At 39.9% G+C, this 13807-nt stretch overlaps 2 protein-coding genes across 2 annotated transcripts; one reads left to right on the top strand and one right to left on the bottom strand.

The window, feature by feature from the left end:
- Positions 1-7647: 7647 nt before the first annotated feature.
- LOC139565363 (hemoglobin subunit alpha) lies at positions 7648-8662 on the bottom strand. Its single transcript, XM_071385635.1, has 3 exons — positions 8372-8662; positions 7962-8169; positions 7648-7852 (listed from the first exon to the last, which is right to left on the bottom strand). Exons 1-3 carry the CDS (start codon positions 8464-8466, stop codon positions 7724-7726), a joined length of 432 nt encoding a protein of 143 aa, XP_071241736.1. The 5' UTR covers positions 8467-8662; the 3' UTR covers positions 7648-7723.
- A 1603-nt stretch (positions 8663-10265) lies between these two features.
- Positions 10266-11272, top strand: LOC139565356 (hemoglobin subunit beta-1-like). Its single transcript, XM_071385627.1, has 3 exons — positions 10266-10473; positions 10700-10922; positions 11076-11272. Exons 1-3 carry the CDS (start codon positions 10382-10384, stop codon positions 11202-11204), a joined length of 444 nt encoding a protein of 147 aa, XP_071241728.1. The 5' UTR covers positions 10266-10381; the 3' UTR covers positions 11205-11272.
- Positions 11273-13807: the final 2535 nt, after the last annotated feature.

The following is a 13807-nucleotide window of genomic DNA, read 5'->3' as shown; positions in this document are numbered from 1 at the left end:
TTATATGTCGTGTATCTTTTTTGACAGGTAAAGACCCAAACGGCTTCAATGTGCCTCACCCTAATAATTTGGTCTATTTTCACCTCTTAATTTCGCATACTGTTCAATCCAACAATCAATCAAATTTATAAAGCCCTTCCTACATCAGCTGATGTCACAAAGTGCTGTACAGAAACACAGCCTAAACCCCCAAATAGCAAGCAATTCAGGTGTAGAAGCACGGTGGCTAGGAAAAACTCCCTAGAAAGGCCGGAACCTAGGAAGAAACCAAGAGAGGAACCAGGCTATGAGGGGTGGCCAGTCCTCTTCTGTTCTAACTTGGTGGTGCACAAACAACCTATAACCTGTTTTAGAGAAATGTAATAATCTAATATTGTAAGAGCTTTCATTGTCTGTTTATATCCCCCATTTATTTTTATCCCACGGTTCTGACGTGTACAGTGAGTACACTGTTTGCGGTGCAAAACTGCATATGAATTTAAATACTTTCATGTGTAATCTTTTCCCCCATATGTTAGGCTACGTCTGCGCCTAACCTGCGGGTAAAACCAAGCCTGCGCGTTAAAACGATCAGGATAAAGGGCGTGCAACAAAAACCCGAGAGACTATCCTACTAGTAGGCCTACTAGACTAAATCTCCACATATGTATAAAAAAATACATGTTTGTACGAAATAGTAAAACCATTTAACTTACAGACATTTAGGTTCAGAGATGCGCAAGGATACTTTATTATTACAAAATTTAAAAAATCCTAAATACTAATGTATCAAAATAAACTATAAAATGCCGCGGTTGAAAGAAAGTTGAGGCACGGAACATCCAGATTGAGTGCGTGGTATATACAGAAAAACACAACGTGTTCGTTTTTCAAAGTCGATTTCACTTCCCCAACCAAATTCACTGCATTGAAAATACAAAATAGCCTATTCTATTAAGTATCTTGTTTTGTTTTTACCGTTTTTAAAAGTTATTAAAATATTTTTAATTCATGTAGGTCTAAAATACATATTTGTTCATATTTATTTATTTATTTTATTTTATTTATTTATTTAACCTTTATTTAACCAGGTAGGCAAATTGAGAACACGTTCTCATTTACAATTGCGACCTGGCCAAGATAAAGCAAAGCAGTTCGACACATACAACAACACATAGTTACACATGGAGTAAAACAAACATATAGTCAATAATACAGTGAAAAAAAAATAAAAAAAATAAGTCTATATACAATGTGAGCAAGTGAGGTGAGATAAGGGAGGTGAAGGCAAACAAATATATGTATAAATAAATAAAAATATAAAAGGCCATGGAGGCGAAGTGAGTACAACACAGCAAGTAAAATAAAAACTAAAAAAAAACAATGGAATGGTTGGTTTGCAGTGGAAGAAAGTGCAAAGTAGAGACAGAAATAATGGGGTGCAAAGGAGCAAAATAAATTAATAAATAAATACAGTAGGTAAAGAGGTAGTTGTTTGGGCTAAATTGTAGATGGGTTATGTACAGGTGCAGTAATCTATGAGCTGCTCTGACAGCTGGTGCTTAAAGCTAGTGAGGGAGATAGGTGTTTCCAGTTTCAGAGATTTTTGTAGTTCGTTCCAGTCATTGGCAGCAGAGAACTGGAAGGAGAGGCGTCCAAAGGAAGAATTGGTTTTGGGGGTGACTAGAGAGATATACCTGCTGGAGCGCGTGCTACAGGTAGGTGCTGCTATGGTGACCAGCGAGCTGAGATAAGGGGGGACTTTACCTAGCAGGGTCTTGTAGATGACCTGGAACCAGTGGGTTTGGCGACGAGTATGAAGCGAGGGCCAGCCAACGAGAGTGTACAGGTCGCAGTGGTGGGTAGTATATGGGGCTTTGGTGACAAAACGGATGGCACTGTGATAGACTGCATCCAATTTATTGAGTAGGGTTTTGGAGGCTATTTTGTAAATGACATCACCGAAGTCGAGGATTGGTAGGATGGTCAGTTTTACAAGGGTATGTTTGGCAGCATATCTGAATAGGTTTTTATTGTGCCTCTACCGTCTTCATATAGCCCATTCAGTTTACCAACCCCTATCTGGAACTACTCCATATTCATCAAATATTAAATGAGGTCAGCAAAATTCATGTTACACGTATTAGATAGGCTATCCAAAGTTATGGAGAAGAACATAGTGAGCTAGTGGATGGTGCGCCCAAAGCACTATTTAGTACTTAATCCATTCTTTTCTTCATTCAATGTATTCAATCTAGATGTGATAGTGATGAAATTCAAATATGACTTTGATGGTGAACTGTGGTGGAATAAGGCAACACAGTCTAACATTCAATTCGCGCATATATGTACAAAATGTATTTCAGCAGATTTCGTGCGTTTTTGTGCATTTTTGGGGTGGTTAAATTCGTTTGAAAATACACGAATTTCTGTGCTGCTTAATTCGTGCGAAAAGACACGAATTTAACCAGTAGGCGACACAAGCCTTTGCAACAACCATATAGACGCGATAATTTATATTTCATTTTTGTTCTTCTTAATGGCTAATTCAACGTCATGAATATACAGAAATGTTGTCTTTGTTTAACCATGTTTTAAAATGTGTGGTTGTATGCCTATATGTACTGTTTTAGACTTGCTGAACAGAATTTTTGAGAAAAGACGCACATTTACCTGCGACTTAATTCGTGGGAAATATTGTTTTATTAATGCCAATGCTGTTTTCTGTGCTTGATTTCGCTTAATACTTTGGATACTGGTGCACTTGTAATCAGAACGCCTTTTTGTCATGTAGGCAACCATACACGATTTTCTTCATAACCCATTTCATATTTCGTGGAGCCTAAATTACACCATTTTCTTCATAATGCATGTATTACATGTTAATGTAAAATAATGAATTATGTTGGCTTACACTTATGGCCTTTCCAAGGCCTTTCCATACCTTAAGGGAACATTTTAGCACTCGCCATATGGTTAGTGAGAAACGCCACATTGCAAATGTAAGGTCCCTTACTAGACGTCCTGCAACGTTTCTAAAATTCACGGACGGCGTCGGGCCGTGCGCGGGGGAGAGATCTTTCAGGAAGTCATCAAACTAAATCTCTCGGACGTTCGGTTTCCGTTTTATAAAAATAACACATTTTGGTCATTTTTCCGCAGTCTAGGAAATTCCCACCAGAGGGAAAATAAATAATATTGCAAATGCACAAGCACATTGCAAATGCATGTGGCCTTTTCTCCTAAACGGAAAATATTTCGAAGACGTAATGGACAGTTGGCCCCGAACAAGATGGCGTCGAGGCCTCAACGCTTTTTGAGTTATGGCCATTTTTCTGGGATTAAAGGTCAAAAACGTAAAGTAGGGTGCTAATTTGACCGCTTCACGTCAAAGTACATAAGCATACGGTGTCAGGAAAAAAAGAACCAGCCATTTATCTATCGTAATTTAAGAGAAATCGTACATTGACAAATTGGTCATGTTCACAAAAAGGAGTAAAAAAAAAAAAAGTTACAGATCCAGTTGCAGTGTGTTCAGACGAACATTTTTTAAGTGGGTCTCGAAGCTCTGCCACTGCATCGCAGTGCTAGCTGCGCCACCAGAGTCTCTGGGTTCGCGCCCAGGCTCTGCCGCAGCCGGCCGCGACCGGGAGGTCCGTTGGCCTAGCGTCGTCCGGGTTAGGGAGGGTTTGGCCGGTAGGGATATCCTTGTCTCATCGCGCTCCAGCGACTCCTGTGGCGGGCCGGGGGCAGTGCGCGCTAGCCAAGGGGGCCATGTGCACAGTGTTTCCTCCGACACATTGGTGCGGCTGGCTTCCGGGTTGGAGGCGCGCTGTGTTAAGAAGCAGTGCGGCTTGGTTGGGTTGTGATTCGGAGGACGCGTGGCTTTCGAACTTCGTCTCTCCTGAGCCCATACGGGAGTTGTAGCGATGAGACAAGATAGTAATTACTAGCGATTGGATACCACGAAGAAAAGGGGATAAAAGGATGGAGTGAAAAAGTACGGTGCTTAAAGACACACAAAGCCTGAAATGGCATTGCCATTATCTCCAGGCCGTGCCGAGTTCAACGAGATGCCCCGCTTGACCGTAGCTAGCTCGGTCTGAGTGCAGCGACAGGGACAAGAAGAAGGACCCAAATGACCCTTTGACCTCAATTTCATATTTTTTTGCTTTTGGGAGACAGAGAGAGAACCGTTAAGGTTAGAAGCACAATTTGACCTCAGGAACGTTCCTAAGGTCCTCCCGATCTGTGCAAGCCTAACATTGACCGTGTGGCATTAACCCTTAATAGTTAAAAGAAGGTGTTTACATCAAACAGTTTACAATGACATGTCTCCCCATAGGAATACATTGCCTGCTCCCCTAAATTCAACCTGAAGCCTATGTGGGTTAATAATGCCTTATGAACCTGTCTTCGATGACAATCCATCAGGCCACTATGAGGTCTACCTGTGTCGATTCTAAAGATTCGATTTTAAATCACCCTAAAAGTGTTTGCCATACCCAACCTGCAGTTTGAGAGAAATAGTGCATTCAACCCTATGTAAATCAGTGAGTTCTTAACGTATAGACTTAAAACTCAGGATTCTGTAAAAGACCACTCCAATGAGGATATGTGTTTACTTTCAGCTTCCTGTGCCAACCGGAAGTGCCATAATTGGTGTCAAAAGGGCTGTTTCGAAGGGTTAAAAAAGTCAAATCTTTCCAAAACTTAATATATGTGAATAGGCAACCCTCATGAACTGTAAATCAGTCATTCATCCCATCAGATTTCAAGGAAAAATGTACACACTCACACAGAAAGGATGGAGTGACACACTGAGGGGCTTAGAGGCAGACAGTGCCTGCAATAGTTACTTTTGTTTGAACTTTTAAAGAACCGTCAGACCTAGAGTTCTGAAACTTTACAAACCTGTTCTAGAGCTCAGGTCAATTAAGCATGGTGAGTTATGTGGCTCTAGAACACAGGTGTCAAACTCATTCCACGGAGGGCCGAGTGTCTGCGGGTTTTCGCTCCTCCCTTGTACTTGATTGATGAATTAACATCACTAATTAGTTAGGAACTCCCCACACCTGGTTGTCTAGGGCTTTATTGAAAGGAAAAACCAAAAACCTGCAGACACTAGGCCCTCCGTGGAATGAGTTTGACACCCCTGCTCTAGAAGGTTCTCGGACCGATAAAAAGCCTCGGTGCATTTGCATTGACTTCAATTCATTTTGAGCATTACAAAATGGTGACATTTAGAAAAGTCCCAGAGTTGCAAGACTAGGTGCATTGAAACCGGCTCGGCCCATAGAGACGGACCCCGACATTTCTGTCCGATAGCTCATTCAAGGACCCCGTAGCAAGGCATGGAAAAAAGTGGAATTTCAGCACCAATTAAGGTTTTGCTCGGGCACCAAATGACCTATCGAGCCGAAACTTGGGATTCGAGGTCGCCTCACATAGGGCTAAACATAATGTGAAAACTGGACCCGCAGCTAGAACATAACTACGTATTATTTGTTTTATTATGGTTTAAATGGAAGGCGCTGTGAATTTTGGGCCTGCTCTGAAATATGTGATAGTTGACTTCTAAACGAGTTGGAAAAAGTGAGTTTGGAGTCAGATGGTATCAGTTTGGTGTCTGAAAATATCTAATTGGCTGATGGACACTGACTTGCTAGTTGACATTTGTGGATTTGCAATATGTTTCAACAGTGAAAAACCACCAAAATAGCATTCTGAAATCACCACTAAAAATGACATCACCATAGCCGTGCCGAGTTCAACGAGATGCCCCGCTTGACCGTAGCTTGCTCGGTCTGAGCGCAGCGACAGTGACAAGAAGATGACCCTTGACCTATATTTCAAGTCTTTTGCTTTTGGGAGACAGAGAGAGAACTGTTAAGGTTTAGAAGCACAATTTGACCTCAGGAACGTTCCTAAGGTCTCTGTGCAAGCCTAACATTGACCGTGTGGCATTAACCCTTAACAGTTAAAAGAAGGTGTTTACATCAAACAGTTTACAATGACATCTCACCCCATAGGAACACATTGCCTGCACCCCTAAATTCAACCTGAAGCCTATGTGGGTTATGAATGTCTTATGAACCTGTCTTCAATGACAATCCATCAAGCCACTATGAGATCTACCTGTGTTGATTCTAAGCTTCCTGGAGCAACCGGAAGTGATAAAATCACCCTAAAAGAGTTTTGCCATACCCAACCAGCAGTTTGTGATATATAGTGCATTCAACCCTGTGTAAATCAGTCAGTTCTTAACGTATAGACTTAAAACTCAGGATTCTGTAAAAGCATACCCCGATCAGGATATGTATTTAGTTATAGCTTCCCTCATGAACTGTAAATCAGTAATTTCGCTAAACAGATGTCAAAGAAAAGCTCTCTCACACACACACACACACACACACACACACACACACACACACACACACACACACACACACACACACACACAGCAAGGATGGAGTGAAAAAGTATGGTGCTTAAAGACACACAGAGCCTTAAATGCTTTTAGGGGGGATCCAGACTTCCATACCCGCTCTGGGAGCGCTATACTACCGCCCCAAATCAATGGGTGCTGGCCTGAGTGATTTATGGAGGTTTTCAAAAACTATTCGGTTTTTTCTTCTGGAAAATATTTTATGTTTTTTCTTCTCGAGTCAATGGCCTGAGTGATTTATGGTCCAAACTTTTCATGCACCTGGTATTTTTTTGGGGTTACCAGGCGTCATTTTTCAAAACGGTTGAAATTGCTTTTAGGGGGCATCCAGAGTGTCACATGACCGGATGAGGTAACTATTCTTGTTCTTCTTGTAACTTTCCGGTAGGCTAGAAGCTTTCCGGTGTTTTGCTGCTCGACACAGGTCGACGCAGGTATTGCACTTGATTTATCGTTATCGTAACCGTAGGTGCAGCCAAGTGGAAATACGAAAGCTTTCTAGCTATTTCGCACTGACGGTAATTTGAACACAAGAACGTTTCTAGTGAAAAGGTGCTTACACTCAGAGCCATGTATTTACACTCAGCCACCCTAGCCTTATTACGGGTTAACGTTTTGGTAATTTTGGTTGGCCAACAAAATGTAAGACTACAATGACTGCATACGTTTCCCCAAATGTTATACGAAAAAAAAATGTTTTGTTATTGATGGACAATGGCAAGGCTGCCATTGTATTTTCAGTTACATTCTGTTCAATAAAAATGGTTTACACGTTTATTTTTTAAGAAATACATGGAACTACAACCGAATAAAACACCATTAACCATCATGCATTGCTTACATTCATTCTATCCTGAAAAGTCTGTTCAGAAAAATCGAAAGCAGTACATATAGGCATAAAACCACAATGTTTTAATAGGGATTAAATAAAGACAATATATATATAACCTCTTATGGTTAAAAAAAGACTAAATATCTATATATTCATAACGTAAAATAAATAAATACAGGCGATCGCGTCTATGGTTGTTGCAACGGCTTGTGGTTAAATTCGTGTCTTTTCGCACGAATTAAGTAGCACAGAAATTCGTGTATTTTCAAACGAATTGAACCACCCCAAAAATGCACAAAAACGCACGAAATCTGCTGAAATACATTTTGTACATATATGCGCGAATTGAATGTGAGGCTGGGCTGAATAAGGACACAGAGGACATAACTTCATTCATTGCCTGTTTATTTTGTGATAACAACAGAGCGGGAACTGGAGTCCAATTTTGGACTTACATGATGGTCTTATCTGTATTTGTCAGCCAGGGCAGCGGACAAGGCTGCAAGGAATTTATCCACAGCAATGTGCACTTCGGGAGTGAAATCCCCAGGGAAGTGAATAGCCAGGGTCACAAGGATGTTGTGGGACAGAATCTAAAAAGTATATTTTCAGAGTTAATATTGAAGGATTAAGCCATAGCAACAGACAGAATTGATGTCGAGAGTGATCAATATAAAGACAATAGGTTATCTGGGGGCAAACCTTGAAGTTTCCAGGGTCAACGCGCAGCTTGAAGGCGTGCAGATCGCTGAGAGCACTCAGTCCACCCACGAGGTTGTCCATCAGTCCGACAGCATTACCAATTGCACCCATGATGACGCCTCCATGCTTCTTGACTGGGGCAGAGCCGGGGCTCAGGTCTGCCCAGTGGGAGAAGTAGGTCTTAGTCTGGGGGTAGGCGGTCAGCATCCTGCAAAGGAAGGTACAGAATAGTTCCTATTATAGGCCTTTGTATTAGATGCTGAACTTCTAAGCTTTACGCATATCGTTTTTCTCCCATCGTCTGTCTACAATGTAATGAAAGTAGTTGACTTAATGTTAAAATGCACATAGGCCGCTGTCAGCAGGTTAAACACAACCATTCTCATCATTCTTTCATTAACAAGGCTTACCTTCCCAAAGCCTCAGCGCCGATGACATCTGCCTTTCCACTAATCTTGCCCCAGAAGGCCTTGACCACAGATTTGTCCTTTGCTGTCAGACTCATTTTGCTCCTTATTGATTGACGTGTGTTAAAGCTACGAGAAATGAACTGAAGATGACTGCCTATACAACTAGGTCCTTTATATTAAAGTAGAGCGGCAGACACGCCCAGCTACTAGGGTACACTCCCCCTACACTGCAACCATCTTGGTCAAAATCCAACAGTAAGATCTGTTTATCAAATATTAACCTTTTTTTGTGGCTTATCAAATATTAAGTTAGACTTTTTATATTAAAAACTTCAATAAGATGTCAGAGGGCTATGTTTCTAATAATATCCATCATTCATTTTGTTCTTTTGCGCAATGCATATTAATTGTAGGCCTACCAGGTGCAACAATTTTACAGTTTGATTGATAAAGATTATTCTTTTTGTTGCATAAAACGTATTATTTCAGTGTAATCAAGCGTATATTTCCAATATTATATTCTAAAGTTGCAGCTGCTTTTGCCAAAATAGCCAAATATTTCATTTATAGTGAATTGGCAATTTCATTTTATATCCTAAATAACGTTAAATAATAATTTTGGCGTTTATGAAATATTAAGTTTGAATTTCCATATTAAACCCTTCAATAAGATGTCATAGGGCTATGTTTCTAATAATATCCATCATTAGGGCCTAATTAACTTTTAGTTTCTTTTTGTAGCCTACAATTTGATATTCTGAATGTAATGCATTTAAATCAATTGCACCAGATGAAAAATATGTCAACTATATTTTTATAAAGATAATTATTACTATTTATTTTTTCGTTGCATAAAAGGACATCTTTCAGAGTAGCCTAATCGAGCATATATTTCCAATAAGTTAATTCAAAAGATAAAGCTTCTTTTGCCAAAATATACAAATATTTCATTAATAGTTCATTGGCTATTTGAAATTGTATTGGCCTAGATTATGACGCAAACTTTGTTCTATCCTACATCATGTTAAATAATTAAAGGTAGGCTATATATATATTTGATTGTAGAGTTATTTAATATATATTACATTGGCAAATTATATTGTAAAAATCAGATCCACCTTCAAAGACCTGCGTTCAATTGGAAAATATTTATTCAAAGTGACGTGTTTCACATTTTTATTTCTTATTTAACCTTTATTTAACGAGGCAAGTCAGTTATATGACTACTCTGGGGTTGGAAGCTGGATATGATTCCCAATTAAAAAGGTTGATTGGACTTCGAATGATCGAAAAAAAAAGTCAGAGGAAGACAGAGGTCATGCGAGGACATGGGTACACACCTATCTGCAAATAATACAGGACATTCCTGCTTATCATTTGTAATGTCTTGAAATTAATCACTTAAAATGGGCGGAACGGTCTGAATACACCGATAAAAAAAAGGCAGGCATCATTTTGTCGTAGATAAGAAACTGTGCCAAATAGTAAGCCGGAATTGGCTGGAATTATCACATGTTTCTAATTCATATTTGTTTTATTGATTGCGTCTTTCTATTTTTTCATTTGTATAGCCTTATACACTGCAATGAAGGACATGTAATCTTCGGAAGCGTTTTGCCATAACCTTGCTTTTATTCTTGCATCAGTTGGATAAATTACAACTGTTTTAGATAGTGATCATGCGAATTTTGAAACGTTGGTAATCTAGAAAATTGTATATGCCTATTTACATATGCTTCCAGCTTTTAGGATCTAACCTACAGACTTGATTCTGTAACAATTAATAAATTAACATTTACTGTTTAACAGATAAATTATTAGAATTGATGTCATCAAGTTCGAGAGCTGAAGCGCTCACTTGGCCAATACTAATCTTTACCAGAGCCAATCATATGCGCCGCCTCCAGTGGGCGGAGTGCACTCATAAATATAAGTTGCAGACAAAGTGTCTCCCTACACAAGACAATTTGTTTTATCTTGTTGCAAAACCGGAAAACAAACACTGACAACATGGTTGACTGGACAGACGCCGAGAAGAGCACCATCAGTGCTGTCTGGGGCAAAGTAGATATCAATGAGGTCGGACCACTGGCTCTGGCAAGGTAGGTCATGGCTTCAGCCTCATTCAAATATATAATCTAATATAATTTATAGTGGAGATGATCATGAGTAATTATAACAATATTATACTTGTCCTGTTATCTTATCATTACTATTAATATTGAGTTGATATTAAGTTTGAATGGCGCATATTAGATTATTAACTAGGCATATAATTGAAATAGATTTGAAAATAATCCACATATTTCGGTGTTCTTGCAATGACAGAGTCCTGATCGTCTACCCCTGGACTCAGCGTTATTTCGGCTCTTTCGGAGATGTGTCCACTGCCGCAGCAATCATGGGCAACCCCAAAGTTGCTGCTCACGGCAAGGTCGTGTGTGGAGCTCTGGATAAAGCTGTGAAGAACATGGGCAACATCTTGGCCACATACAAGTCACTGAGCGAGACCCACGCTAACAAACTCTTCGTTGACCCCGACAATTTCAGGGTATGCCTTCTGTCTTGAGAAATAGGCTTATATTTTAGGCTTTACTGATGTAAGCCTACACACATAACAATCAGAGCAACACGTCTAATTCCAAAGGTAAAACAAAACCGTCAGTCTTATTTAACATCTTCCTCCTTTGTCTTTTGTCCACAGGTGTTGGCTGACGTCCTCACAATTGTCATTGCCGCCAAGTTCGGAGCCGCTTTCACTCCTGAAATCCAGGCAACCTGGCAGAAGTTCATGAAAGTGGTTGTCGCAGCAATGGGCAGTCGGTACTTCTAAATGCACCCCAGACAAGTTATTATGTTCTGACATCCCTGCCTGATTGAAAATAAAGACATCGACACAAACCATTGTATTTGTATTAGTTTTTTTTAAATATGGTGGGGGGGGAGCAGGAACAGTTCAACCACAAACATCTTAACATCAATATTTTAGGCTATACCCTATTTGGAAGTGGAGTTTCCCAGAGCCTTCGTAACCTTATGATCCTTACTACAATCTACTTAGCCGAGTCGTTTCCCAGAGGCCTCATTGGTAACGTGGCTCTTAATTAAAAACGCTCTTAAAAACCTTTGCACATCTACGAGTAATCCAGACCACTAATAGAGCAGCCGAAGTACATGGTTTGATGCTTTTTGCCCATCCGCGTCCCTTCAATTACAGAAGATCTCTGCTAAACATAGAATCAAGATGTTTAGTCTGTCTGTGACTGCGGATAACATCAGAACGAAGCTGACAAAAAAAAAAAAGTTGCCGAAGTATCTGCAATTGTTATAAACAAGTGTAGGATACAATTATGCTTCAAACGAAAACCGAGATGACTGTATTAAAACATAGCCTTTATATGCCCATGTATGTAGGGTGTTTCAATCATATTGAACTCAATTTCATGTTCAATCAATTGATTTATATTGCCACTAGGCTATGTACTTTTTGCCTCAATGTTTCCATGATGTGTGACATGCGCGCAATGATGTGCTCGATCTGTGATTTAGTCCATTATTGCAAAGCATAAGAAGCCAAATCAATAGGCTATTTGCAGACATAGTCAAAGTGATTGCCTACACAACCTAGGTTTACCTGTAGTCAAGTCTGTGATTTGGTCAAATAAGCAGTCAAATCTTATTAATTGAAAATCATGAACGAGCTCTTGATCATTGTCGATTGATAATGAATAAACCAGCTGTTTACTAAAGCAACAATGGTAATAACATCGTTGTTGGTTTTATAGGCCGCTACTACATAGGCCTATTGGAATACCAACAAGCTCCTGAGATCTGCCAAGCAAACGTAGCCTTCTCTCACTGATAATGAATTGCCTTCAAATCTGAAATGCGATGACAACACGGTGTAACACCTTGAAGACATCTTACATCATATTTTCATGTTAAACAAGGTTGTTTGAGTCCTGATTCTTTGAAATATTTAATACAATTATACAAAGATATGTGTGCAAACTATAGACTATGATTTGAGTCTGTCCCAAGAGAGCAACAAGATAGCAAATAAGGTTGGTACGCTGCAGTCAACTGGGGGGAAAGTTCCCAAGATGGCCCCATTTCACAATAGTTCCATAAATGGCCTTGTGCGGTTATGTGGCCAGTTACAGCAGGGACATCAATCCCCACACAGCCCAGCCTCACATTCAATTCGCGCATATATGTACAAAATGTATTTCAGCAGATTTCGTGCGTTTTTGTGCATTTTTGGGGTGGTTCAATTCGTTTGAAAATACACGAATTTCTGTGCTACTTAATTCGTGCGAAAATACACGAATTTCTGTCCTACTTAAATTCGTGCGAAAAGACACGAATTTAACCAGTAGGCGACACACAAGCCGTTGCAACAACCATAGACGCGATCGCCTGTATTTATTTATTTTACGTTATGAATATATAGATATTTTGTCTTTTTTTAACCATTTAACCATAAGAGGTTATATATATATTGTCTTTATTTAATCCCTATTAAAACATTGTGGTTTTATGCCTATATTTTCGATTTTTCTGAACAGACTTTTCAGGATAGAATGAATGTAAGCAATGCATGATGGTTAATGGTGTTTTATTCGGTGGTAGTTCCATGTATTTCTTAAAAAATAAACGTGTAAACCATTTTTATTGAACAGAATGTAACTGAAAATACAATGGCATCCGTGGCCTCCAACTGCTCTTAAATGCAAGTAAAACTAAATGCATGCTCTTCAATCGATCGCTGCCCGCACCTGCCCGCTCGTCCAGCATCACTACTCTGGACGGTTCTGACTTAGAATATGTGGACAACTACAAATACCTAGGTGTCTGGTTAGACTGTAAACTCTCCTTCCAGACTCACATTAAACATCTCCAATCCAAAATGAAATCTAGAATCGGCGTTCCTATTTCGCAACAAAGCATCCTTCACTCATGCTGCCAAACATACCCTTGTAAAACTAACCATCCTACCAATCCTCGACTTCGGCGATGTCATTTACAAAATAGCCTCCAACACTCTACTCAACAAATTGGATGTAGTCTATCACAGTGCCATCCGTTTTGTCACCAAAGCCCCATATACTACCCACCACTGCGACCTGTATGCTCTTGTTGGCTGGCCCTCGCTTCATACTCGTCGCCAAACCCACTGGCTCCAGGTCATCTACAAGTCTCTGCTAGGTAAAGCCCCGCCTTATCTCAGCTCACTGGTCACCATAGCAGCAGCCATTTCACACCTGGACAAAAGGAAAACCTACGTGAGTATGCTATTAATTGACTACAGCTCAGTGTTCAATAAGCTAAGGATCCTGGGACTAAACACCTCCCTTTCCAACTGGATCCTGGACTTCCTGACATCTCAAAATAGGGCTACTTAATGTTAGATCCCTCACTTCCAAGGCAGTTAAA

The sequence above is a fragment of the Salvelinus alpinus genome, chromosome 36 (assembly GCF_045679555.1).
Source record: "Salvelinus alpinus chromosome 36, SLU_Salpinus.1, whole genome shotgun sequence".
Lineage (NCBI taxonomy): Eukaryota > Metazoa > Chordata > Actinopteri > Salmoniformes > Salmonidae > Salvelinus > Salvelinus alpinus.
Note: the sequence above shows the minus strand (reverse complement) of the source record. Positions and strands in the feature narration are given on the sequence as shown.

Coding starts and splice junctions, on each gene's coding strand:
- LOC139565356 (XM_071385627.1), top strand. CDS start 10,382: ATGGTTGACTGGACAGACGCCGAGAAGAGCACCATCAGTGCTGTCTGG. Junction 10,474..10,699: donor GGACCACTGGCTCTGGCAAG/GTAGGTCATGGC, acceptor TTGCAATGACAG/AGTCCTGATCGTCTACCCCT. Junction 10,923..11,075: donor TTGACCCCGACAATTTCAGG/GTATGCCTTCTG, acceptor TTTTGTCCACAG/GTGTTGGCTGACGTCCTCAC.
- LOC139565363 (XM_071385635.1), bottom strand. CDS start 8,466: ATGAGTCTGACAGCAAAGGACAAATCTGTGGTCAAGGCCTTCTGGGGC. Junction 8,170..8,371: donor GGCGCTGAGGCTTTGGGAAG/GTAAGCCTTGTT, acceptor CTTCCTTTGCAG/GATGCTGACCGCCTACCCCC. Junction 7,853..7,961: donor TTGACCCTGGAAACTTCAAG/GTTTGCCCCCAG, acceptor TATACTTTTTAG/ATTCTGTCCCACAACATCCT.